General features: G+C 39.8%; 1 protein-coding gene across 6 annotated transcripts in view; it reads left to right on the top strand.

Annotated features, from left to right (window-relative positions):
• Positions 1-26082, top strand: part of ARID1B (AT-rich interaction domain 1B) — a 311674-nt gene that overhangs the window by 267807 nt on the left and 17785 nt on the right. For 4 of the 6 annotated variants that reach the window (XM_072331165.1, XM_072331166.1, XM_072331167.1 and 1 more), the window contains 5 exons: positions 3533-3678; positions 10706-10815; positions 11552-11710; positions 17623-17832; positions 21291-21495. In XM_072331165.1, coding sequence (XP_072187266.1) covers positions 3533-3678; positions 10706-10815; positions 11552-11710; positions 17623-17832; positions 21291-21495 — 830 coding nt within the window. The remainder of the gene's footprint in view (positions 1-3532; positions 3679-10705; positions 10816-11551; positions 11711-17622; positions 17833-21290; positions 21496-26082) is intronic. The other 2 variants (XM_072331169.1, XM_072331170.1) reach the window with 1 other exon arrangement.

The following is a 26082-nucleotide window of genomic DNA, read 5'->3' as shown; positions in this document are numbered from 1 at the left end:
CATAAATGGTTCTTTATTTCTTATTATTCCTAATTATCACTTGTTTTATCTGTAAGCAACTCAACTACTGGTGTTTGTATGGTAAATATGGGGCTCTGAGCAATGTGATCTAGCTGTAGGTATCCATATTCATTGGGGGGGAGTTGTACTAGATGACCTTGAAAGGTCCCTTCCAACTCAGATGATTCTGTGATACTGTGAAATCATATACTTAACTGTAGTAAGTAAGCCATAGAATTCATAGGCAGTCACTTGAATTTTTGCCATTAGATGTCACTGCGTGTACAGCAAACAGTTTTTGAAAGTGTTTATTTTTGTTTAGCGTCCCAGAAAAATGGGGGAGGGAATTGGGAGATGTAGGACAGAATATAGTAGTATGTTTTTGAGATAACTACTTCTTAAATAGTACATCGGATATTCCTTTACTTAAAAGCAGCACAGAAGGAAACATAAGATTTTTGACTTAACTCCAACAACCAACAGATGATGCTGTGACCTTAAGCATATATAAATATGTTTAGCAGCTGCTATGTAACATATTTATAAGTGTTTAGCGACCTGGAGGTTAATCAAAATGAATTTGGTGATCTCAGCTCAGTTCTTAATGGACTCCACTTCATATTACAGCACTGATGCAGCACAATTTGTCACAGTCGGCAATCTTTACTCAAAGGAGGCTCACTGTGGAATGAGAATTAAAGGCTGAAGTAATACCTGATTATTTCTCCCTTAAGAAACTTTCAATTCCAGGCCATCATAGAGCAGAATAATATGTGTAGAAGTTCTGTACTGCACACTGCACCTAATCTCAGAATAAAACAACTTTTACAGGATGTGACCTTTCAAAGTTGCTGACTTAGCTCCTGCATACTCTCAGTTCATGCTTTCATGGGGAGGGGGGAAGAGCAGAGTTGTGCAAGGATGGTTCTGAGTCCATCACTTGCTGGGCTCATTCCAGATACAGTGTGGTACCCCTTCTAAGTGTGACTTTACACGGGAGCATGACAAGGAAAGGCATTGCTTATCTAGGTAGAATTTTAAAATTAGATCTTTCGAGGTACAGGAGCAATTTTGTAGACTTTGGTTGTTTTCTTACTGTCCTGGCCAAAGCTAGTATATCCCTTTTATTTAATTTCCACTCTGTCTCAATTGGAAATAGTTTCCTACTTTTTGATTTAAAGCTGTTGTGCAGCAGAGTGCTTTCATGAACTACAATTGAGATTGATGTCCAAAGTGGGTAACACGAAATAGGTTGTACCTCAGTTTGAGACAACAAACAGACCCACAGCTTAGAAGATACACATATGTTATCGGACATAATAGTGTTGAAATATTAGTAGATGGAGACCAATTTCAGCTTACCTGCAAGGTACAAGACTCCTGTGTATTTTTTAAGCAAATGAAGGACGTTGGAGAGGCAGATACCTGTAGAGATGTCTGTCTTTTCCAGAATTCCATCTTCACTCCATAAAAGAACCTTTCAAGAACTATTATTCCTTTTTTAAAATGTAAAAATGCACATATATACTTTCTTCATCTTCGTTCATATCTTTGCCCAGTAATGGGAAGAATCTCACTTATCCAGCATGGAAAGAACTTTTCAATTCACAAGCATTTATTGAGATACAGAAATTTTTTACTAAATTAAAAGGGGGAGGAGGGTTTTAAGATACAATATTTACATAATAAAAGCTTGCTTGTATGACTGAAATCTCTTAAAGCTGTTGCCAAATGGTCCTGCTCTTCTCTTTTCCCTTTGTAATTTTCCCTTGGAGCATTGTACCACTGTGCATTTTAAATCTTTTCCCTCCGCTATGCATTACCAGCTTCATCAGGGAAATGACATTGTATGGCAGTTGTCTCCTTCATATCAAAAGAAAGCCTTTGCCTCTTCGCAAGAGTGAAGAAAAGTTTGTCTTCAGAGAGCAAAGGACAAAACTGACTTGGAAAAATATGCTTTATTTAGATAACACGCTCTCTTTTCCTTTGAAGAAATTCACAGTGTGTCATGAAAAATTAGGCCAAATATTGCTTTAATGGTCTCCCTCCTCTACCTCATAAAAAAAAAATTGATTTCAACCAATTGTGTTAAGAATCTGCCATGAGTTTAGGGATGACAAGAAGCCATTGAAGTTATTCAGGGTTGTTGGCCTGGGTTTTTGTCTGTTTTGATTGAAATAATTGCAAAAGCGAAAAGCAGAATTTATAGCAAAACTGGATCTTGATACAAGGACATTCAGTTTCCACCATCTATATAGTAAAATTAAATGCTCTCTTTTTCTTGAGAGGAAGACAAAAAGCAGACAGGTACTGAAGCTATGGAAGACAAAATGTGGCTGTTTCCTTTTTTATCTTATGTATTAGAAAGACAGCATAAATTCACAAGGGCTCAGTGAAGAAAGAGGTCTGATTTTTTTTATTTTCCTATCCATGCTGTCAGTATACAAATAAGTATATTTGTGTGTGTGCTTTTACTTAGAGATACAATTTTAAATGTGTGGCTTGATGTCCATATACATGTCATAAAATGTGTAGTCTTTAATGATACCAAGAAAAGGTAGATAAATGAATTGTGGACAAAAAGAGTAAATGGCTATTTTTGAGGTTGGATGAAGCATTACAAGTACTGAAAAGTATCTGAAGTTATGTCTTTAAAAATATTTGGTCTGAAATGTTCATTTTTGAAGATGTGGAGAATTCTTCCAGTTTTCCAGACAAAGATGAATCTCAATTATGGAAGTATTTTACAGATTCACGGTTAACTTTCAAAACCAAAATAGATTTGTTGAGGTTTCTTGTTTTGACAGCATATAGTATGTAAAGAGCTTTTTGAAAGTTGGGACCTAAACAGCACGTGCAACAAAATGGACATTTTGTTCAATGCTGCAGTCACGTCTTTGGTCACTTTAATGGTATTTGCTAAGTAACTATGACTTTGGGCCTGAAATCAATAGTGGAAACAGGAACATCTGTTGCATGATTAAAAAAAAGAAACACAAAGCAAAAACATCCACACACAAAGTCTGTTTTGAAGGAAAAGCGAAGCAGGAAGTTACATTTACATGATTTCATTGGGACTTCTGTGAATGCTACTTTTGGTCATGAATCACACTCAAGACATATGCTTGCATGCAGTTGGTTTTGAACCCTAACTCTGGAAGTGTTTACAGGAAACAAGGTGTGTTTGATAATATCAGACAAACAAATCTGAAACAGATTCCATGGTGCCTGTTTTTCTCCTGGTCATTTCCCTGTGTTCTGAGCTGTGGCAGGTGAGGTCTTGTATTACCTGGTCAGATTTTTTGTTCACTGTGAAATTCCTTTGTGCCAAACCTAGGCAGGATAAATAACATGACCTATATTTTTGTGCTGATAGATCGTGACTATAAAAACACACCCTGTGTATTTCAGTTTCTTGAAATTTGTGTTCCATCCAGTTCTGTCTTAGATGTACAGTAACTGATTCAACCACAGCATATTCTGCAATGAGGTACGTAACGAGACACTGTGTGTGTGCTTTTTCTTTTTGTAGGCAAGGCAATTTTCCTGCCATGAATCAGAGTGGTATTATGGGTTCCAGCTCCCCCTACACTCAGCCGATGAACAACAGCTCGGGCTTGATGAACCCGCAGGCTCCTCCATACAGCATGGCACCTAACATGGTGAACAGTTCAACAGGTAATGGTGGGTAACCTTTCAGAAGTGACCTTCTTCCAAAATATCTATTCAAAGTTACCAGCCCTGAGCTGATGGCAGAGGATGGCATTTTTTATTTGATTCACCCCCATATGGGGTAGTTTGGAGTGATTCAAAACTAGGCTAAGGTAGTCACGTTTTTTTGTACAAGAACACATACATTTTTCATGAAGTCCTTTTGCACAGCATTTAGATCAGGACAATGTTTTGAAAGTTACAGCAGCACTTGGACCCAGTTTGACATAGGTGTTGACTCGCAAGTAAATGTGCATTTCTGTGTTTGTCTGCGAGAGAGGGATAGAGAAGAAAAAACTCATCTTTGAAGAGGCTGCTATTTGCTTTTCAGTGTCTTTCTTCCTAAGGTTGCAATTTCAGATATTTAATGTGATGCTGGTTTAAAGAAACAATGTGCACCTGCTCTGACTCGAAGACGCTGTAAGTTGGACACTTGAAATAATTACTCTGTTCTGAAAATATAGGCCATATTTACTGTGTTCCCAGAATTTGTATAACCATCTATAGGGTTTCTTCATTTACTTATTTAAACATCAGTGTTGAAATTTAATCATAGCTTCCTTCTGCAAACAAAGCATATTTAACGTAGCTGTTGGGTTTATCTTTCACATTGTGACTTGTGAATTTGGAGTTCTTTGCAGATTTGTGTGCAAGTTCAAAGACAAGTGAATACAGTTCTGTGCAAATATGCTTTATAATCCATATTCATCTTGACATCCTAACAATTATCTTCCAGTCTCCGGTAAAGACCAGTTGTTTCACTGGGAGGGTTCAGGTGTGGTTTCAGTACTCTAAAGTGGATCTTCCAAAATACTTAGTGCAGTCATGGAGGTTTGCGCATGCTTTAACTGATTGCATTAGATCTTTCTGAAAACTGTGTTTAGTGTATTGTTTTGTTTTTCTGGGGGAGAAGTTGGATTTTTACTTTTTGCTTTTATTTAGTTTATTTCTTTCTTTAAAGATGCCTTACTATTTAAATTGTATCTTACTGCTTAGCCTGTTTTGTTTCTTCATCTTTTGCCTTCTTCTCTGCTTTCCCTTCTTACCAATTTTACGTTCCCCTGCTTCTTAGACAGAAAATGAGCAAGTGAAATTCTAGTGTCCAGTATGACCAGAGCATTTCTTTGCTGTATATAGGAGCCCCTGAGATACTTAGGAGTGCCTTATCTTTCCAGAGTACTGTTACAGTTCTGTTAGCTGAAGAAACTGAATAGAAGTTGTTCATCAGTAAGTGTTAAAAATATATATATATAAAAAATAAAATAAAAGGAAAAGGAAAAGAAAAACCAAAAAAAGGCCTTTTCCAGTCTGTCTGAAAGCTCTTGGTTAATCCAGACAGCACACTTCTACCATCCGAATGAAGAGGGAAAAGCTATTGAAAAGTCCATTAGATAATAGCTTGCTCTTCCCCCACCAGAGCTGTCCCAGGTAATATTATGTTTTGTTTGTGTAGTTATGTGTTTTGTCTGGCTTGCTGAAATAAAATTACTTCTGAGCATTGAAACTGTGCTATAAATTCTGTTTTGCTATTAGCAGAAGTAATTTTTCCCCCTTTTCCTTCGGCCCCCAGAGCTGCAAAAATAACCAACAGCAAACAGATGGCAGAGTGCCCTGCCTAAGAAGATTTATGTATTCCTAAGGAATAACCAGTTTAAAGGAAGATTCACAGAGGTTTTTTTGTTCAGATAATTCAGCCATTCGTTATTTCATACAGTGGAAATCTGTTCAATGCAAGGCCATTTATCCTAGCAGTCTTTTGTATGGGGTAGTCATACGCTTTTTATTGTGTTATGCATTCTGAAATATTGGATTTTTAATAATTTAAACATTTATCAGGGTTTTTTTTTTTTCTGCCAGTGCATTTGTGAGGTTTTCTTTTGTTCCACTTTTATTAATTCAAAGGTTACCCAATAGAAAGTAAGCACACGATGAACTGGAGGAGCTCAGCTCGCCTCTTTTCCTCTGTGTGTGAGCATCTAGATTATACTCTGTCACTTTTGCAGCCACCAATAGCACACAGAATGCATTGGTGCAGGGGGGAAAGAGAAAATGGAGCATGACTACACTACTGGGACACATGCAGTGGGAATGCTGCCATTCCCCACGTGCTGACTCGTTCTGCCTGGGCCAAAGAAACAAAGGGCTGAGCTTAAGATAAGTGTCAATACTGCACTTCAGATATATTTGGCTTGAGCTGGGGCCACTGCACTCTCATCCAGGTACTGCATGCGATGAGGTGGAGAACATAAAGATGGTGCCTGCATACAGGTTAAAAATTGTATTATCCATGACACAAAGAGCCTGGCTGGCTCCTGAGCCTTTCTCCCACTAGTATAAAGCCATGTCAATCAGAAAAAAACAGGGTTCGGTCAATGTGTAGGGCCAAAAAAAAGCAATTAAGTAGCTGCTGATGGAGTCAAGTGAGAGGGTTAACTTGCTGGCATGAACTGAGCATGGATACCTGTTGTTTCAATTACAGGTCAATGCAAAAATAAGGTAAGCAACAGGGAGCGATTGCTTTCTTGTTGGTTTTCTGGGTTTTGAGATTTTGCCTGTTTTGGGGATGGAAGGTAGGTTTTGCTTTATTTATTGTAGTGAAATGCAGTTGTAGGTTTTGCTCTATGAATGAAGTGTTATATGAGGATTCACATTCCCATATTTATTTTACATCCTTTTTCCCTCAATTTTTCTAATTCAGGCTTTAAAAAAAAAAAAAAAAAAAAAAAAAAAAGTCATGCTGTGAACCATGGTATTTCAAGTGAAAACTAACTTGAAGTACTATGCAGTCCGCATCTCATGGATTTCCATATTGTACTCATACACTCTTCTACCCATGCAAGGTGAACAAAACAGTCAAAAGGTGATCATTTCCTCACTGCCGCCACCTCCGCTGTACTGAAACCTTTCATTTTTCTGAGTTCTGTTATTCCCGACAAATCTGTAATGTAGGAATACTTAACATAAAACATGATCTTCTAGGAAAAGTTATTTGCGCTGAAGAAATTTAAAGGATGCTCTTAAAAGTAAATCGAAGCCTTACATTTTCATGTATAATATGTTTTTGACTTTGTGTTTGTTTGGCTGGACCTGTGAGAGAGAAAGCAATTATATTTATAAATGTGAAGCATTTTTTACAAGCATAAATTGTTTTTCTCTGTTTTGTAGCTTGGTTGGTTTTCATTTTTCAGGTTAATGAAGACCTCCATTTATTTTCCTTTTTCTTTCTTTTTTGCCCTAATGTATGCCTTCATATGAGCAATTATTTAAAGCCCATTTCAATAAAATTTTCAGAGGGCACCAGCAGTTGGCAGCACCTGAAGTAATGCATCCTCTGGACTCCAAACAGGTGATGCCCATAACTGGGTAGTCAGCGTGACTGCAAATCAGCCAGCTCTTGGAGTTCACTTCCCTACTTCCCCAACCACGTGCCTGGGTCACCCCACAGTCAGAAGGCTGGGTAGGCACATGGAAAGCACGGTGCTGACATACTGGCTGCCCAAATTCCTGTCTCAGAAACAGAGCCCGAGTGTCCCAGACTGTGCTTTGACCCACAGGGGAATGGCCATTCATAGGAGGATATGAGGCAATGCTGTTGTCCCCATTCTGGTGCTTTTTTTTGTGGGTATTAAAGCAGTGGGGATTCTTTTGCCAGCTTCACATGAGTCATACATTTTCTGCTTTTCTTTTTTCTTGTTCTTTTTTTTTCTTTTTTTTTTTTGTTCTTTTTGGAGGGAGAGTGCTAGGGGCAGGAGGGAGGGAGGAATGTCTTACAAAGGATGTAATATTCTGTTTTGTAGAGTGTGATTTGTTATTGCGCTAGCAATAAAGAGAAAAACAATGTTTGTGTATCGCTGCTCTTACAGTATTTCATCATCTTCTGGGACTGATAGCACAGCCTTTAGCAAAAAAGAATACTTTGCTGCAGTTTCACTCATGTCAATATATGCCTTTGAGTACATTAAATTCAGTGTGGAATAGTTAATTCAGGACCTTGACCCATACTTGCTTTTTGAAACCATGCTAGCTCTTAAATTCTCATAATAAGCCAGAGGCTAGTACTTGAAACCTATTCACAGTACACTACAGCACTTTCTGAGTCAAGGTTTTCCTGTTACCCTCTTCTCTAAAATGTTTTCTCTTTCGGTCTGCACTTCACACGCAGAATTATCAGTGCCTATGTAGAAAGAGAGCTTGTCTTAATTTAGCAGTTTCGTGACAATAACAGTATTTTGCTGCTCAGAAGGGGTCAAAACAATGTTCTGGCTGTACTGCTCTGCTGAAAAGTGAAGGAGTGTCTGTTTGCAAATCACTGGAGAGTACATTTGCAAGAAGTTATGAAACAGCATTTCAGCAGTGGATGGAAAGTAGCTGTGGAAACATGTTAGGTAAAAGCTATAGGGAGACCTTACTGTTTGGTAGTCAAACTCCTGCAGTTCTCCTCTTTAAGGTAGAAGCAAATTACATTTGTGAAGCAAGTAGTTTAGAACACAAAGCGAAAAAGAATTTGGAAAACTTCATTTGTCTTTTGTTTGTAATTGTCTCCAGCTCCTGATAGTTAGAGGCCAAATTATATATGCATATGTCACACAACAGGTAATCTGCAGTGCACGAATTGAGTTGGTGTTTTTATAATCCCAGATAGAACTAATACAGTCAGGTTGTGTTTTCTTGTAGCCTAGAGTTCTTGCCCTTTACATGAGATCTTAGTTGAAACCTCATTGGAAAAGAGATTTTGTAAAGGAGCTCTGGTGGAAATAGGGCTGCCAGGAATAGGCTGAAATATTTTGTTCTTTGTAACAGAAAAGTAATGCGCCAGTGTCGTAACAGGGAGAGACCAGCAGAGAATTTGGCCATGCTGAATTCCAGTGAAGAAGCACGATTTTTAATGTTACTTTGTTTGACCTTTCTAAAATTGCTTTAGAGGGGAAGGGTCATTTTTGGTTTGCTTTTAACTAAAACTGAGATGTCTTCTTTAGTGCTTTCACAGCATGAAATGTGTTAAAAAGGATTTCGTATAACAGTTTTGCATCCCAGTTCGAAACCAGACTGTGGCATATATTTGACCATTTTGTATGTGTATTTAAAAAACATATCTGAAAGAAAAGTAACTTTTTTTAAACTCTAGAACTCAAAACTAAAATGTGTTAAGCTGCCATCCTTCACTCCATAATACCCCAGTTCTTCAAGCACTATAAGGGCAAAATGCATACAAATCACACGGTTAGTGGATGCTGGCTTCCCAGTATAATATTGCTTGGCTGTTTTGTTGAGGTTTTGCACACATACATAAAAATAACAACATTTTTAGCTGATCCCAATAGATTTTCTCTGCAGCTGCATCACTTGAAAAAAGCTTTTTGTTCCAATTCTTGAAATCTTAAGTATTGCAAGTAAATTTTAAGAAAATCTCGATTGTGATTTATGTGTAGTGATGACTTTAAGGGTTTGATTGGGTTACAAATATACTGTAAAAAAAAAAAAAAAAAAAAAAAGCAAGAAATTGTGCCCATGAAAAACACTGGCCGTTCAAAGCTGAATATTGAACATACAGTTGTAAACTCACATGGCACATGGCTGGGTAGGTTTTTTTGGCAGACCCATAGTCTCAACCTGCAGTGATGCTAAAGATATTAGCAAATTAGCACTGCAAAGCTTGCCAGCGTATTCACCAGAGTCCTGCTCGTGCTCTCACTGCTGTAATTAAAACTAATTATTTTCTAAAACATAGTAATACATGAATATGTGCAATAATCATTTTGTAGTGGGCAATCTGTGAAGCATTTTAAAGCTTCTTTTCCCCCTCCTCTCTTTGGCTTGCTATGCAGCATGCCTGCTGCCTAGTGTGAGCCAGCATTGTCATTTTGCAGAGGCAGACCAGTCTGGTAATGATCACATTCTGGTTTTCTTCCCTTTTTTTTTTTTTTTTTTTTTTTAATAAATTATTCTTTGCTGATTCTTAAAATTTGTAAGTTTGGGCCTTGTATTTTTTCCTTTTTGTTGTCCTATAGGTTATTCTAGCCTATCTTTATTTATCTCAGATCCTTCTTTGAAAGCAGGGCATGAGGAGAGGAAAAAAAGAGGGAGAGGGAGGGAAGACAGTCCAGTCTTTCACAAATGCTGAGCACATGGGGTTGTTGTTGTTGTTTTGCAGAAAAGAAGTGCCTGATGTCTTGCTGTTGTTCTTTGGTTATTTGCATTGATTCGGTGCCATGGCACATCCTAGCACCTGCACTGCCCAGGATTTTCTGTGTATTTATCTGAATGTTTCTTATTGCATCTTTCTAGAAATCCAGGAAGCCAGAGGCAATAACACTATGCTTAGCACTTGAAACGAAAAAAACAAAACCATAAACCCCTCACACCCCTGAGAAGCAACTGCTTTCCACTGTCAGAGCAAGACATTTGTGTGTTCATTACAGTTCCACCTCGTTTTGGCACAAGTTGACTACCACTTCTCCAGCAGAGCAGAGTTTGCAGCTCATAATTCTTTAGTTCAGGCTCACAAGGCTGAGGGATGCACCCTGGGGACAGGGACAGTGATTATCTCCTGGACACTTGTTTTAATACAGAAGTATAATTGGGAAATTCAGCCTTTTCCTCAGATTCAAAATTGCAAGCAAAATCTGCATTGTTTTCGTCTGTGTTAGTCTATTACTAAAGGAAAAGTGGAGTAGTTAGTAGAGTAGATTGTTGCTCTGGTAAAACATAGTGGTCAGACCCATGGACAGCTGCAGACCACCAGTGGTGTGAAAAATGATTTTCTGCATAAAGTGTTTTTTATTGCTGTTGTGTGTTGCTTGCATACTTTCCTTGTTCATTTCTTTTGTTTCCTCACTTCAACTGAAGAGGTGTCCAGGTTTCCAAATGCCAGAATGAAAGGACAGAGGTGGGATAACCTCTGCTTCACGTGTCACCACAGTCTGGCAGCAGGAAGCATTTTTTCCTAGCAAGCCGAACACAGTCATGCTTAACTGTTTCTCCTGTTTTCGATTAGCACCTATGGGTCTTGCAGATATGATGACATCTGGTGAGTCCAAACTACCCCTTCCTCTCAAAGCAGATGGCAAAGAAGAAGGAGCTCCTCAACCTGAGAGCAAGTCAAAGGTATTTACCACTCCGCACGTGGTGTTGGTTGAGCCCGCAGGAGTCTGCTGTGTTGTTGTCCATCTTCTGGTTTTGGCCTACCCACTTCTGTTCTTTCCTGCATGCGTTTCCATTCACGTGCAATTTCTTTGTTTGTTTGGTTTTGTTTTTTTTTTTCCTTTTTTCCTTCATTGTGTGGATCTGAAAGTTACTAGTTCTTACGGCATTTTAACTTGCGGGGGCAAAGCTACCCAAGCCAAAAGTTGCGTGGGGATTCAGCTGTGCCAGGTGGGTGGGGAAGAAGGGTCTTGCCTGATTTCAGTACTTGCAGCCATTTTTCTCTGCCTTCAGTTATGGCTTCCTGTTTTGGCCGGCTCAGCAGCAGCAGCATACTTTAATATTTTGCTTTCTTGCCTTATTTGATAAAATAAGGTGACCAGCTTGTTTTTCTTTCTTTCATAAGGGGAAACCCATGCTTAGCATTCCATGTGAGCTTGAAATAAGCATGGTGGCTTAGTGACTTTAGCCAAGCATCCAGCAAACTTTCCAAATTATACTAATTAACAATGTTGTTTTAATACTTTATATATATATAAATATATTTATATGTGTGTGTTTTCTGTATGTGTCTCTCTGTTTATATATATTTTATATATAAAAAATCGGTCACTCTGTTAAACTGGATGTAATTTTTTTGTTTTTAATACAGTTTTCCCTGCCTTTGTCATATTATTTTTTTTTTATTCCTCTACCACAGGATAGCTACAGCTCTCAGGGTATTTCTCAGCCCCCAACCCCAGGCAACCTGCCAGTCCCTTCCCCAATGTCCCCAAGCTCTGCTAGCATCTCCTCATTTCATGGAGATGAAAGTGATAGCATTAGCAGCCCAGGCTGGCCAAAGACTCCATCAAGCCCTGTAAGTGGCTCTGATTTTTTTGGTTTTTGTTTATTTTTTTTGTAATTAATTCTATTATAATGCTTGCTTGTTTGTTTTATAAAGTCCTTTTCTTCATTATTTATCCACTAAACAGTTTTCTTTCTTTGTAACACTGGGTACAAATTCTGCTCTTGGACACATGGCTGTAAGTTCCACTGCCTGGCTTCAGTGGGGCCTGAGCATGCTTATCCAAGGGCAAAATTTGTCCCAACAGTACTTTGAAATAAGAAAGAGTAAAATCGCGTGCATCATGCAAATGTGCTGTCTGGTAATAAAGCAGTTGTTGTGAAGAAAACATCCTGTAATGCATCAGCTTCCAAGCATGCCGACTGTGTTGTTAAGGACAATTCCATTTCTGTTCCTGGGCCCAAACTCCTTCACACAACTGATTTCACTCTGGTTGCTGCACTTGTCTTTGCTAGTGTTATTTAGGGAGGGGGGGGAACAACAAAAAAAAAAAGCAAAAAGCAAAAAAAAAAACCACACAATAAAAACTAAGATCCAGCAACATTTGAATTGTAGCCTTAGTGCCACAAAAAGGCTGCCATGTGTATTTTTGAAGCATTTTTAATTTGGAATTGTGTATTTGGAAATACGATGATTGAGTTCTCAGGGCCCAATCTAAGACAAAATTGTTTCTGATTTGCTTCATTCAGTTGTTTTGAAATCACCCAGATTGTGGGTAGGAAAATAAATGACTTACGTAAGTTTTTAGAGAACTATTTTTGTGTGAATCGTGTTTAGTCATTCTCGTCCAGGAAAAACCTGAGAGAGATGCATGGAGCTAAAATATAAATGGCATGTATTTATATATATGCGTAGAAATATCTGTGTACATGTATATACGTAGAGAAAAAAAAAGAGAATGCAGAGTATGTGGCCTTTGGGGAGCAAGTGTCCACTTGGCCATTCTTCTTTGTTGTTTTTTTTTTTTAATCAGGAAAATGTTTGTTGTTCCTCTTCTTTCTACTAAAAATAATAATTATAGTTTCTCACTTGAGAAAAATGTTGCAACAGATTTTTGTGAGGAATATCAAGTTTTTTTCTGCCATTGTTAACATGCTCTTAAAATACCAACAAGTCCTTGGTAACAACTTAATTTTCACAAAGTTTTATGTTGAAGAGTGTGTCTTGGAAAATAGAGGAAGGCCGACTGGAGGAAAGACATTACCAAATGCCCTGAGCAGAGGGGCAGCATGGCATGAAGTGCACCACCTGGATGTTTTGATGTTTATTTGGCAGCAACTTTGAGTCTCAGAAGGCAGCTGATGTTACTTGTTCCCACAAAAGCTCATCTTGTTCTTAACAGCATTTATAAGAGGGCGGGATGCAAAAAAAGAGGGGTTAGTTTTGTTTGCGTAGTAATGTTTTGACCGTCGCTTATCTGGAGGAAAGCAAGAAGGCTACTGCATAAGTTGTCTAACCCATCAAATTCTTCTACAGCGCGTTCCTGAGCTCACTGTATGAACTACGTAATAAATCCTAGAGCCACCATGGAGCCTTTTTCCATGTGAATATAGCAGATTTGTTTGGAAAAACAAATGGACAAAGTTTGTGCTTTCAGTGTAAAACTTTCTCTTCTGAATGCCCTTCTGTTCGAGTGCTGCTACATCGTTAGCTTGACTTACCTTCTTGGTGCAGAGATTGGGATAAGTACAGTGCTTTAGAGTGATGGAAAAATAAGTGCTGTAAATTAGCTGATCTCTCTTTACCTATGAAAGCCAGTGTATTGGATAACTTCATCGACCTTAACAGCAGCCTGACATAGACTGGAAGATTGATTGCAGTTGTTTTGTTACGCTTGGAAACAGACCAGATTTGTTCATTAAGTCCCAAAGTTGCTTCTTGTGCTACAACTTCTCCTTTCCAGCAAAGGGTAAAAGCAAGGGTGAATGGTCTCCTGGTTTACCCGTGATCCTACAGAGTGAGTCCTCTCTTTGAGTAGTTCTGTGTGGAAAGGAGGCATGAGAATACGTAAAGAAGGAATTGTTCACAATTATGTTGTGAGGGCTCTTAAGTGTTGAGATGAAAGCTTGCATTTCCTGTGTGAATTTTATACGTAGCCTGTGTCCCTTACAGTGGCTAAGTGTCTAACATTCTTTAAAAGAGAATTTGAAAATGAGAATGCACTGTGCATGGTCACTGCAACGTGAGTAAAACAGTAGGTTATGAAAATCCCATTAAGTGCTGTCCACTGTTTGTAGTTACATGTGAATATGGCAGTAGAGACACCTGAGTAGCACTGTGTCTCTGCAGTGCTAGCTTTGAGGGGTCTGCAGAGTCCTTCAGGATGTGTCTCGGCAGAGGATTGTGTCCTGCAACAGCATTTGCCCGAGACTGGCCTGCAGCAGGTTTTGCTGCCTGTGTATGCACGTTGTTCTGTAGTGAAAAGGGACTGTGTAGTGTTTGTAAATGCTTTATTGAATTGGGGGAAGTGAACTGTAGATCTGTAGATGCAGGTAGCTAGGGAGATGTGCAGAAACAACTGCCACTGCCTTAATGTGAAAATTGCAAATTAAGAAATTTTTGTTGCTCTGAAGGATTATATAGCTTCACCATGCCACAGTCTGTATTAAAGCTACACAACTTTAATGAGGGATAGGTGTATTGAAACTAAAGTATGGGTTTAGGCAAATTTAATGGGGTTAGGCAAATTTAAAGGGGGAATTGGCTTTGGCATCTACATTCTTTGTTGTTGTTGGGTTTTTGTTGTTGTTTAGTTGTGTTTTTTTTTTTTAATCATCCATTTAAAGATGGGTAGTAACATCTGTAGAATGACTGGGAATTGAGGGCAGAGTAGGATACAGCTAAGTTAATGAAGAAATATACAACGAGATTGCACCAGTGTTTTTTACCACCAAAATTATGAACAAAACATTTGTTGAAGAAAAGCTTGTGATCTTTTTTCTTCCAGTGTTGCCTTGCTTGCACTCACTTCAGCTAAGGATCTGTTAATGGCATCATCTTGTAATAAACCTGTGTTTTCTGGGAGTTAACATTGACCTATAGGCAGATCTAGGCTTCCAGCTGAATGCGCCCTTGTGGATCTGAAGCTTGTGTGTAGAATAGTTTGCACACATCTGTCATTTTTATATGTTTTATATGTTTACATTTATTAAAAAAGGAGCAGAGAAAAAGATCTTTACTCTTGAGGAATAACATTTTTCCCACCAGTGCATTCTTCTAAAGTTAACATTTCATTTTAGAAGAAAATTGTGCCCATTTTACAAAGCCTGACAACCTGAAAGCTAACACAGTAAGAAACACTTCTTACCTTCTGTAAGCTGTGAAAAGTTTTCAGATTATACTGTCATTTTAGAGCCTGCTGCTGCATTGCTGAATAGCAGCATTATTTGAGACATACAGTGGAAGAACCCAGAATGAAAAATTCTTTACTCATTTCCTTTCTGCTCTGAGTCTGATTTGAAGAAGAGAATCTTACCGTATAAAAATCAAAACATAAAACTGGTAAATCTGAACATTCTTAATGGTGAGCTACCATAAATTTGAAACAGAAACTTCCTTATTGCCTTGCATGTTAAAATAGAAGGGCATACAGTATTTCCTGGGTAAAAGCTGAAATTTCCTACCCTGATTTTTACTGGAGTTCCATGGCTTCCTAAGTGTGAATTAAAATTACCGGTAATGCTGATGAACAGTAAAGTAGATTTGTTATTACTGCAGTTGGTAGAGGAGTAGCATTGGTTTACTCTGCTGTTTGAGTCTATGAAATCATCTATCTGCTTATGTTACAAAATCATACTAGTAGCAATATAACGTGCCTACTGCCCTCACTGTGCCCACCAACAAAAAAAATCTTTGACAAAGTATATTTATTGAAAACAGTTAATTCTCTAAAACACCTGAATACATAGCAAGTGATTTTTTGAGAAAAGTGGTTGCCATTACAGGACAAGTTTGTGCTTCAATTGCATATTCAAAATCTGCAGGACGTATCAGAATATTCTCCTGCCAGCTTCTTAATATTAGTAAAACAAATTCAGTCTTGACTTTACTAGCATTTGTAACACGACTGAATCTGACTGAAGTAAATTTAAGGCAGTGTCTTGTTTCTAAGTGAAGAAGGTAATATTATCTGACTGTAGAAAGGACTACTGCACGGGAGTTGCAATATCAGGAAGTAAAGCACAAAACTTTACGGGAGGCTATTTATTTAATTAAAATGAATATCCATTCACTGGAAAGAACAGCAATGGCTCATGGAACTGTTGGATCACACTCTCTTGGCTTCGTGTTTCTTTTCTCCTGGCTCTCCTCCAGTATTGCCAAGTTTCAGCTGGAGGGAGATACAGAGACTGTCATATTTTCCAGGCTAATGTGCAAGATGAATGGTGGCAATGCTTTTAAAATCATTGGCAGTGGCATGGCACTATGCTGCATTTTTCATGGTGTCAAGTGCCAGCGTTCACCATCACAGTGTGGGGGCATGTACAAGTGGCTGGTGCTGTAGCATCCATGGGGCACTTCTAGAGTCTTGTTTAGAAGTGTTTGACTAGAATTAAGGCGTTGTTTCCTTTAGAGCAGTACTGTCTCCTGTTCAAAGTAAGGAAAGGCAAAGGAGAAGAGTGATTGACTATATGATTTTGACGCGCCTACTGCAGTCAACAAGCAAGTTTAGGATTTTACTATACAAATAGTATGTTTCCCTTCATGTATTTGGCTCCTTTCCCAAAGCTTTATATCAGTCTTTCTCTCTTGTGTTCAGTTCTAAGCCTCTCCATCTTCCAGTGCAGGGCAAATCACTTCACCCTGTACAAGTGGGAGGGTCTGCCATCAGAGGTAACAGCTCCTCTCTGCTGTTCGATCAGAGGCCTTAGACGGTGTGTGGTCCATCCACACATGGCACAGAGCCCAGCTTTCAGTTGCAAAAAGAGGATATGGTGAGAAGTTACGTGTTCCAGCTTGTGTAGGAGCCTCAGTGCTCTTTCTGTCCCTTGAAAAAAGAAGAAAAGGTTGTCGAGACAGGATGAGCTTTTGTTAGCTGTTGTCAGAATAGCAGCAAGAGAAAGGGTTCAGGCCTGCACTTTTGCTCTTTCCACTTCTTTCACTTTTCCTGATGGTGCTTCAGCTCTGATTGCTGTGAATCCCATTTTTGCTCAGGTCGCAATGCACATTCTCTTCCCAAGGCAGGATATGTGAAATGGCCATCTTCTGTTGTCTTTTAAGAGAGGAGAGTGTTACCTACTCCTGAGCATTTTTGACTCAGGCAGCTGATTCACGGTTCTCAAAGAGCATTGCCACCAATCTCCTTGTACTGTAGGCACTCTTAATCATCTTTCTCTCAGACAGCAATGGTGCAAACAGACAGTAAAGCATTACCATTTATGACTCTCTAAATTGGGTACCACTCCCCAGTGTACTATATTTTTGTATTTCATGTATTAGGCTATCTTGGTGCAATTGCTGTTCCATTGAAACACTTCTAGGTCTTCTAGCCCTTTTTAGGGTGGAAAAAAAGAACGTTCATCAGTTTGTTTTTAGTATATGCTGTGTGGGACAAACTTATTTTCAATTTTGCTCAAATTACTGCTTGCAAAGCACTTTGTGGATGAGAAGCACTATGTGAGAGATACCTGTTATTAAAATGAAATGAGGCAACATCAGAAACTTGCCTTCTGGGATCCAAAGTTCAGATTGGTTAAAGAAACATGAGAATGGGGAGTTTGGGCCCTTTTAATTAAAAAGCTGAATTTTCAGTATATGGACAGAATGTACTGTTTGTGCCTGAACTAGTAGCCTTCATTCCTGACTGTTGTGTGATAGCTTTAGTTTGTTTGACATCTTCTCTTTTTCAATGTTGTGAGTTTCTTACTTTCTTCTCCCTCCCCTTCCCACCCTTCCCCCAACTCTTGTTTCTTTTTGCCATGCAGAAATCAAGTTCCTCTACCACAACTGGAGAGAAGATCACAAAAGTCTATGAACTTGGAAATGAACCAGAGCGCAAGATGTGGGTAGACCGGTACCTGACATTCATGGAGGAGAGGGGCACGCCTGTGGCTAGTCTGCCAGCTGTAGGCAAGAAGCCTTTGGACCTGTTCAGGCTGTACGTCTGCGTCAAAGAGATTGGAGGTTTAGCGCAGGTGAGAGGTGCCTCACAGCAAATCTTTGGAGAAGTCAGCACACCATTTTCTAGAATATTTCCTGCTGGTTAGACAATCGCATTTACAGCCCTGAAAACAGAATTAAGTAGAGTTTGATCATATTTATGCTTTTATATTTGTCTGGAGTTCATCTTGGGCTGCGTGATTGCTCTAAAAGTCTACAGTTTGAAAGAAAATCGATCACCGGTGTAGACAGTTCATTGTTGTTGCATGTTCAGGGTATTCCAGTAATGCTGCTAAGAGAAGGGGAAAGGAAAAGGCCATTGCATCAAATTCACATGTAGAAAGCAGATGATAGAGCTGTAAGGAAACAGCAGAAAGAAAAGAGATTTAGAAACCAACCTTCCCAGATAGATGTACTGCCTCTGGGGCAAATCAGTTCATTTCTCCAGAGAAGTGGTAGACTGATTCTTGAAAACGTAGTCCTTCATCCCAAATCTTTTATTTCCATTTGTCTCTATACAGTGCACTTGTGTCTTAGACACAGAGTGTGCTTTTCCTGTCTTTGGAAAACACAGGATACTTCGGTTTACAGTACAAACATAATCATTACAAAGGAGAGATGAATTTCTTAGTTGCAAAGAAGGGAAATGAAAGTAGGAAGAGCTGAGAATAAATAAGTGCTACATTAGAATAGAGAATGTACAGCATCTGTGACCTTGTTCTTCCTGAGCACACTTGGTTGTGCCACAGATGGAAGAAGCTTTCATTTGTGTTCTCACCAGTTAACTGGAACTTTAGCAAAGGAATGCATGGAAATAACATACATAGGGTTCTGTATGACTGACCTCCACAGAGCAAAACAATGTGTTTCCCTGTCTGGCAATATCAAAAGTTAGTGAATTTTTGGTATCTACAAACTTAGGTTTTGTGTTTGATATTAGTTCTCCTTTCCTAATGCTTACAAAGACAAAGCATCCTTTTCATCTACAGGGTCAGTCTGGCCAGGTGCTAGAAGCTACTGTGAAACGCTGAGATCTTTATTTTCTGTGAATTCAAGAGCATTTCTGCATATTCAATGCTTTGCAAGTCTAGGGCTTAAAGATAGGGGTATAGATAGATATCTATGCAGTATTTTATATTTAAATATATATCAGTTTACAATAATTAGAAAATATTATCTCAAAAGTATAGCAAGTCAAATTAGCTCCTTAGAAAATGAGCAGATTTTAATGATCTATCTGGTTAGCTCAAGAAAGAAACTTCCAACATTAATTAATACCATTATTACTGCTGTTATTAATAGTACGCTTCACAACACAGGACTTGACTGCTGAATTAAATCACTGACCCAAGTCCAGAAATGTTAGCTATTCCTGTTATTAGAGGAAGGCAGAGAAACCTAATACACTTCACCTCGCCTGTTGTTAAATGCTATATATGGGCAAGAGATGGTATCCTGACATTTTTAGTGATCAGCTCATGCCCCCCAGCATCATAAAGATTTGATTACTTTTAGCTGAGAAACTTTATTACAGGTAAATCGTATCATGCAGCTGCTCTGCCTCATACAGCCTGATTGTGCCCACAGCACGACTCTTAGAATGAAAAATAAAGCAGGGGGGACAAATGGGGTGTTCTAGAGAGTTGTTAGTGTTTGCTTATTACATGGAAATTTGTTTTATTTTGGGGCACTCAGTGTTAATTTGCAATGACAGACATAATATGCTTTGCCAAAGAGTAGATGCTGTTCACTTAGACTGATTTTTGAAGGATCTTGAGTTACAAAATTGTGTGCTACGGAACTGATAAGAATTGACAGTGAAAGTAAGGTCTCCTGGTTTTGCTGGTATGCCCACATGAATGATCACTACATTTATCTGTTTGGGCCTACTGTGAGGCAGAGTGCTTTCCTTGATGAGATTTATTTAAATGCATCTGAGTGACACTCTCCTAAAAAGTTGTTACTCCAGCTGCTACGCTGCACATCTCCTGATTCTGCCCAGAGAGTGACAGGGAACATCGCTGTGCAGCAGCAGTACATGCTCTCCAAATACGTGCTTTTGATGGGGTCCCAACATGAGCAGGCCAGCTGCTGGCAGCCTTCTTTTAAATGGCAATGTAGTGGGCATTTAGGCTTGTATATTTCTGTTTGCATTATGCAGTGTGTTCATTATGTACCACTTAGCTGTACGTCAGTAGGCACAAAGGGCTGTCTAGTTGGATTTCAAGCCTTGGCAGGGGCAATTTATGGAAAATATCTTCTCTAACTCTTGAGTTCTTGCGGGATCTACCAGAGAAATAAAAACACTTTGCATAGCCATGCCAATCTGCCTGCTATTTAATCCTCAGAAGTCTGGCAGCAGTACTGATGTTATTAAACACAGAGGGAAATTTAAGAAGTATTTATTTTGCTAGCAGAAGGGCATAGGAACCGTATAGCTAATGATAACCTTTATGGCTAGTGTAGTTAAGATGGAATCATAAAATCTCAGGCCTCAGGACAAGTACAAAGCATCATGGCATGCAAGAATTGGGATTCTTCCTCAACAAAGGCCCAGATGCTCAAAGCCCATTTATGTCAGTGCTCCCTCCCATCCTTGGACCATACCTAAAAATTGCACAACTGGTTGAATGAACTTCAGGGCATCAGATGATACAGCAAAAACAGTACCCTGTCTGATACAGGTGCATGAGCCAGTGGCATCATCCAGGATGATAAGAGAACTAAGCTGTTACTACAGATGAACTGTGTTTGAGAAACTCAGGAAGAGGATCTTTGGATATTCTCAGCCTTGCATTGCAAACAAGACTCACAGCAGAGTTGTGCAGTCAGCACTGCAGTACAGGGTGTTGCTGGACTAGCCCTGTGTGTTTGAAGTCTGCCATAATTAATTAAAGGGCCTTGCTCCACTCTGCATCTCATCTAGCCAAAGGATCATTGATCTGTCCCTGCAAGACGCTGTGAAGTGAAAGGACTCAAACCAGGAATTATAGGCTAAACTGTCTGACAGCTGGTAGCTATTCTGGAGAAAAAAATATTTTTCATATCAGTGCTCAAACGCTTAAATTGCAGAATAATGCTGTTATTGCTTTTTAAATTAGTTTTCAGAAGCTGCTTTTTAATTAGAATGGGGTGGGTGTGGGTGGGCGTCAGAGTGAGAGTGAGTGTGCATTTGCTTGGAGATAAATTGCTAACTGACGAGCAGAGGCCCTGGAAGAGTGCAAGGCATTTAAAAGATGCACCATGCAGAAGACTTTGTACAAGCAAAGCTTTTTATGTAGCTATCAGCAGGTTCCTTAATGGTTTTATAACTGTAAATGCTGTCTATGCATTACTGCATGTGGGCGTAATGAGCATTAGTTAGAAGAGGAAAATAAAGAAAGTAAACCAAGATGTTAAGTACTTTTTTTTATTATTATTATTTTTTCTGTCTCCCGACTTTTAAACAAACCACTTTGCTGCAAACCAATGATTCTGCCATTTATTGTGCTAGGTTAATAAAAACAAGAAGTGGCGTGAGCTTGCAACAACATTGAACGTTGGCACTTCGAGCAGTGCAGCCAGCTCCCTGAAAAAACAGTATATTCAGTACCTGTTTGCCTTCGAGTGCAAGATCGAGCGAGGGGAGGAGCCCCCTCCAGAAGTGTTCAGCACTGGAGATACTAAGAAACAACCTAAGATTCAGCCGCCATCTCCTGGTAAGTGAAAAAAATGCAGCCTCTTACACAACCATTTTTTAAACGCAGATGATATTCTCTAGGTTTCAGTTTATATCTTTAGAAGTGTGTCTTGCTAATACTAGACAATCTGTAAGAACAAATACATTGTTTTTAAACTTGATCTGGCTCCTGAACTGAGTCAGATCAGATACGTGACCCACAGTTATATATCTGATCGCTGCTCGAGATGTGTCTGCTGGCATACCCTTTAAGACTCAAAGAGTTACGTTGTTGTAGTCAAAATGAAAGAATTCTGCAAGGATGTGCTTGTGCTGTATGAGGTGAGGCAGCCAGCACTAGGATTGTCCACTGATCTAAAGATGAGATCCTGTTACCTGCACATCGATTGCCATGACTCTGAAGCTGCATTTTTAGCATGGCTGTTTTTCAGTACAACTTCAGTTGGAGGCAGGATGGCAGATGCTGGGCTAATGAGTGGATCTCAGATGGCTGCTCTGATGTGGCTCATGTTGAATGTATGGCAGATGGAGAGAGCTGAGAGCGTGGTGTATCCCCACTGCCAGACATTGTAGTCTGGAGGCACACGCTCTTTCTTCTATTGTTGTTAATCCTGTATGCCAGATAAGTTGTTAGCATTACCGTTTTCATCTTCTCTGAAAAATCAAAACTGGAAGTGATTAATTTTGGCTGATCTTTTTACATGTACAGTGTGATGTTTGGAACCACACAGTTTTCTTTCTTAATTAATTTAATTTAAGACTCAAAAGATTTGATAGCCATGAGTGATATTTAAGGAAAAATCTTCAGCAGTGAGAAATTTAAGCACTTAAGGTGTAGTAAATATTATTCTATTACACTGGCATCTGGACTGCCTGTGGAAGAAGAAAATTTTCCTTTGATTTGCTGGTTATTAGACTTTTCTGAGCAACAGAATAATTCTGCTAATACTTAACTTCAGAAGTATTGTTAGGCAGATCACCTTGTGTTAATGCCAGGAGAACGTTGTTGCTGGAATGTTTACAGCAGTTCCCTGTGGAAGGCAATAACCGAAAAGCATTTAATAACTTCTGTTATTTCACTTCACTGGTAGAAAATGGGAAGTTGAGAGTCAGAGACTCAGCAACCTCTCCAGGTGGTTTGCAGGCTGCATTTTGTACTACTGCTGGTGATAAGGCTTAGATCTTTTTCTGTATTTTTCAGCATAAGGATTTGGGAAAGTGTTTAGTTAAAATCTTCCTAGCTACATTTCCTTGTGTAAATCCATAAATAATTCCTCTCCCTCATTAAAACTTAGACTTATCAGGTACCCCAGTGCTGATTGCCTAAAACATAAGTAGGTGACTTTGTAAAGTGAGTTTAGAAGATGGAGGAGTACGCTCAGTAGAAGAAGTGAAACCTGTAGCCCAAATGTTTATCGGTCTGAAATGAACATAGCATGTCTAGAATATTTCCCAGTGCAAAAATTAGAAGGTGCTGTGTTTCCTTGTCATTCCCAAAAAGACAGTTAAGGCTGACAAAGGAGGGTGAGGAGGAAATTCATCTCCTTCTAAAACTGAGCAGCAGTACTGAAAATGAAAGGATGCTGTGCTTTGCTGTATCTGCCCTTGCCCATCCCCCTCCAGCACAGCTCCCAGCAGTTTGTTCAGGGACAATCACTGTGAATCAGCCGAAGTTTGAGTTAAAGAATCCTTATTTAACTACACAGACAGGAAACAAAGAAACAGAAATACAAGATGTAGCATTTTACTGAGTCCTTTGTATCAGGGCACTACGGATGAAAATGACAAAGTGTGAGTTTAAATTTATCATAACATTGAAGGAAGCCGTCTATGAGGGGAACTGAAACTATTTTTCTAAAATAAAAACACAGCAGGACATAGAAACTAGTAGAGGAGGAAGCAAGCAAAGATCTCAAGATTTGTTTTGTTGGCTAGAAAAGAACTCGTGTCACTGAATGGACTGCACTTCTCTACAGAGAAAGGCTTTCCCAGTGTGTTTCAGCTTCAGTACATGAAATCCCGCTGAGGTATAGATGCTGCAGAGAGTACAGGCCTGTTCTCTCTAATACTCAGCTTTTTTTCTTGCTCCTTTTCCTTCAGTATATGCTGACATTAGCCGCACAAAAGAAGTGGAGTTGTGGATCTATTTTAGATAATCTGTTACTCTTAGGCATTCAGAGGAAAGAGGAGCCAAATACAACACGAAACAGTAGCCTCGGAGGGTCCTTGCTGTAACCATTCAGGTCTGTTGCGCAGCTAGCTCAGCGTAGGCAGAGCAGCTTTGAAGCTAAATCCATGTGCAGAGAGCCAGCGGCACTGTTAGTGCTTTGGGCATTTGGGTTAAAAAAAATATAAAGGAAGAGGGAGAATTGCCTCAGAGAGAGGCTGTTGTATTTTGTTCAGTTGTACAGCTGATGCTACGAGATCTGGGTCACGAGAGTTTGAGAACCAGCTGATCTTCATAACATTTTTGAAAATAAATATTTGAAATGTTCTGCGATGTGCAACCTACTTGGTACGGAGGAGAATCAAGTCCCTGCTTAGTGTGGATGCTCAGGAGGGTACAAGCAGAAGCACAGGGTCAGAGCAAGTCGGTCCTTGCGGATGTCCCTCATTCAAAGGGTTGCTGTGTGGCTGCCACAGCCCCCCCATTTGAATGTGGGGCATTGTAGTGGGCACACTAGGAAATACAGTGTGACAACTGGAGCAAGCGGGTCCCAGTGGGAGGACCCCGCCCCCTCAGGGGAAAGATGTGATGTGCAGGTTGAACTTAGGGGACTGCAATGCAGTGGTCTGGGTTCACGTGTTAGTTCTTGTAGCACTACGGTTGGGATTTCCCATCACTACTGGCAGCTGCAGATGTACTGTAAATCTTTGGCTGCAGTTAGCTTAGTGTGTGTGACTCTCAAAACTGCAGACTGAGGTATTTACCCTGTGCCAAAGGAGCGGGATGGGCACTGAGGCACAGCTGGGAGGGATGCTCCTGAGTAACACACAGCTGCTGGCACTGGTGTCAGCAGAGACTGAGTCACAATAGACCTGGAGAACATGTGCCTGTTCTGGGAGGAGAGCAAGGGAGCGTTTCCTTGGCAGCAGAGAAACAAGACTTGGGGAGGGGACAGCGGGGGGGCGACGCGGTATTCCACAGCCGTTTGATGAACGCCTCTGTAACCAAACCCATCTGTCTTGGCTGACTGACTGAAGTGCTATTCTTAGCAGACAGGTGATGTCATGCAGCGAGTGGTGAGGCCAGCCAGGGAATCCCCACGGAAGATGGATGGTGAGAGGTTGGAGGAGGAGGGCAGGCAGAGGCACCCCGCTCCCGACGGGGGTTGGGGGGGGGGGGTTGGGCTACTCCGTAGCCAGTGCACCCAGCAGGCCAGAGTGGGGCGCTGGGTTTGTGCCGTGTAAATTATCCCTCCCAGCGTGGCAGCTGGCTGCTGGGCTGGAGAGTGTGAATGTGCTTAACCTTCAGTAACCTTTCCATTGTTTACTTTAGAGTATACATTTGTAGCTTCTGGCAAAAGGTAGGGATATCCTAGAGAGCATGTCAGGCCTCATATTAATGGCATTTCAAGAGGTTGCTGTTTTGTTTTTTTTTTTCCCTTTTTTCCTAGAGGAAAAAAATTGCTGGCAAGAAAACACTTCTTTTAATGGTTTTTGGTTTGGTTTTTTTGGGTTTTTTTTTTTCTGCATCTTTTTGTTCTGGTAAATAAAGGGTCTTTCCTGAAAGCAGCCCACGCTGCCATGCAGGCTTTGCAAGGAAAAAGCCAAGTAGTACTGTGATTCTGCCATTGAGTGAACTGCGTGTAGGACTTCACTTCTCACTGATGGCCTCTATTTGTGCCACAGAATTCAGTCAGACTCAAACTCCTTGTTTGTTTTTTTTTCCTCTTGGTCTTCATTACAACTGTATATGAGGTCTTTAAAATAACTAACTAACCTTTGCAGTAGCCACTGAAGAAAAAAAGGAGCGTGATTCCCATTCTACAGATAAAAAAAATACTGAGCCACCAAGACATTTATGTCATGAGTATCATTCTGAGTGACAGCTCTCTAAGCTTTGCCCTTTGTATGATCTCTTCTGTACTGCCCAGATGCAACTCAGCATATCAGACTCTCTGAGAAAGGAGCACACATCTAAGAAATCTTGTAAAGAGTTTAATTTTACTCATATGCCCAGTATTGGGCACACTTTTTTTAAGAGGACCAAGAAAATAAATTAGCTTGAGGAGAAGATCCATCTGGTTAACTTCCTTGTGATTGGCTGAAACACTGCAGAGCTTTAAGTAACTGAAAATAATGTCCTACATGTAGAAGAGTTATGTTACTTGAAGAAATTGTACCTGCTCTACCAGTAGTAAACATTTCAAGCATGCACTTTGATTATGCTTCCTCAAGGATGTGCTGTTTCCACTGATGCTATTACTAGGATGTAGGTGAGCTACTCAGTGGCCTATGAGCATATGACATAGATATATATTTGTCCTCACTTGGGCTCTTTTTGGTGGCTGTTGACCTAATCCAGAGACTGACACATTTGCAGTCCCTTCTCCATAGGAGTGTGCCTGACCCAGCAGAGGCCTACAGCAAAGTACGTTAACTA

Source organism: Excalfactoria chinensis, chromosome 3 (assembly GCF_039878825.1).
Source record: "Excalfactoria chinensis isolate bCotChi1 chromosome 3, bCotChi1.hap2, whole genome shotgun sequence".
Taxonomy (NCBI): domain Eukaryota; kingdom Metazoa; phylum Chordata; class Aves; order Galliformes; family Phasianidae; genus Excalfactoria; species Excalfactoria chinensis.
Note: the sequence above shows the minus strand (reverse complement) of the source record. Positions and strands in the feature narration are given on the sequence as shown.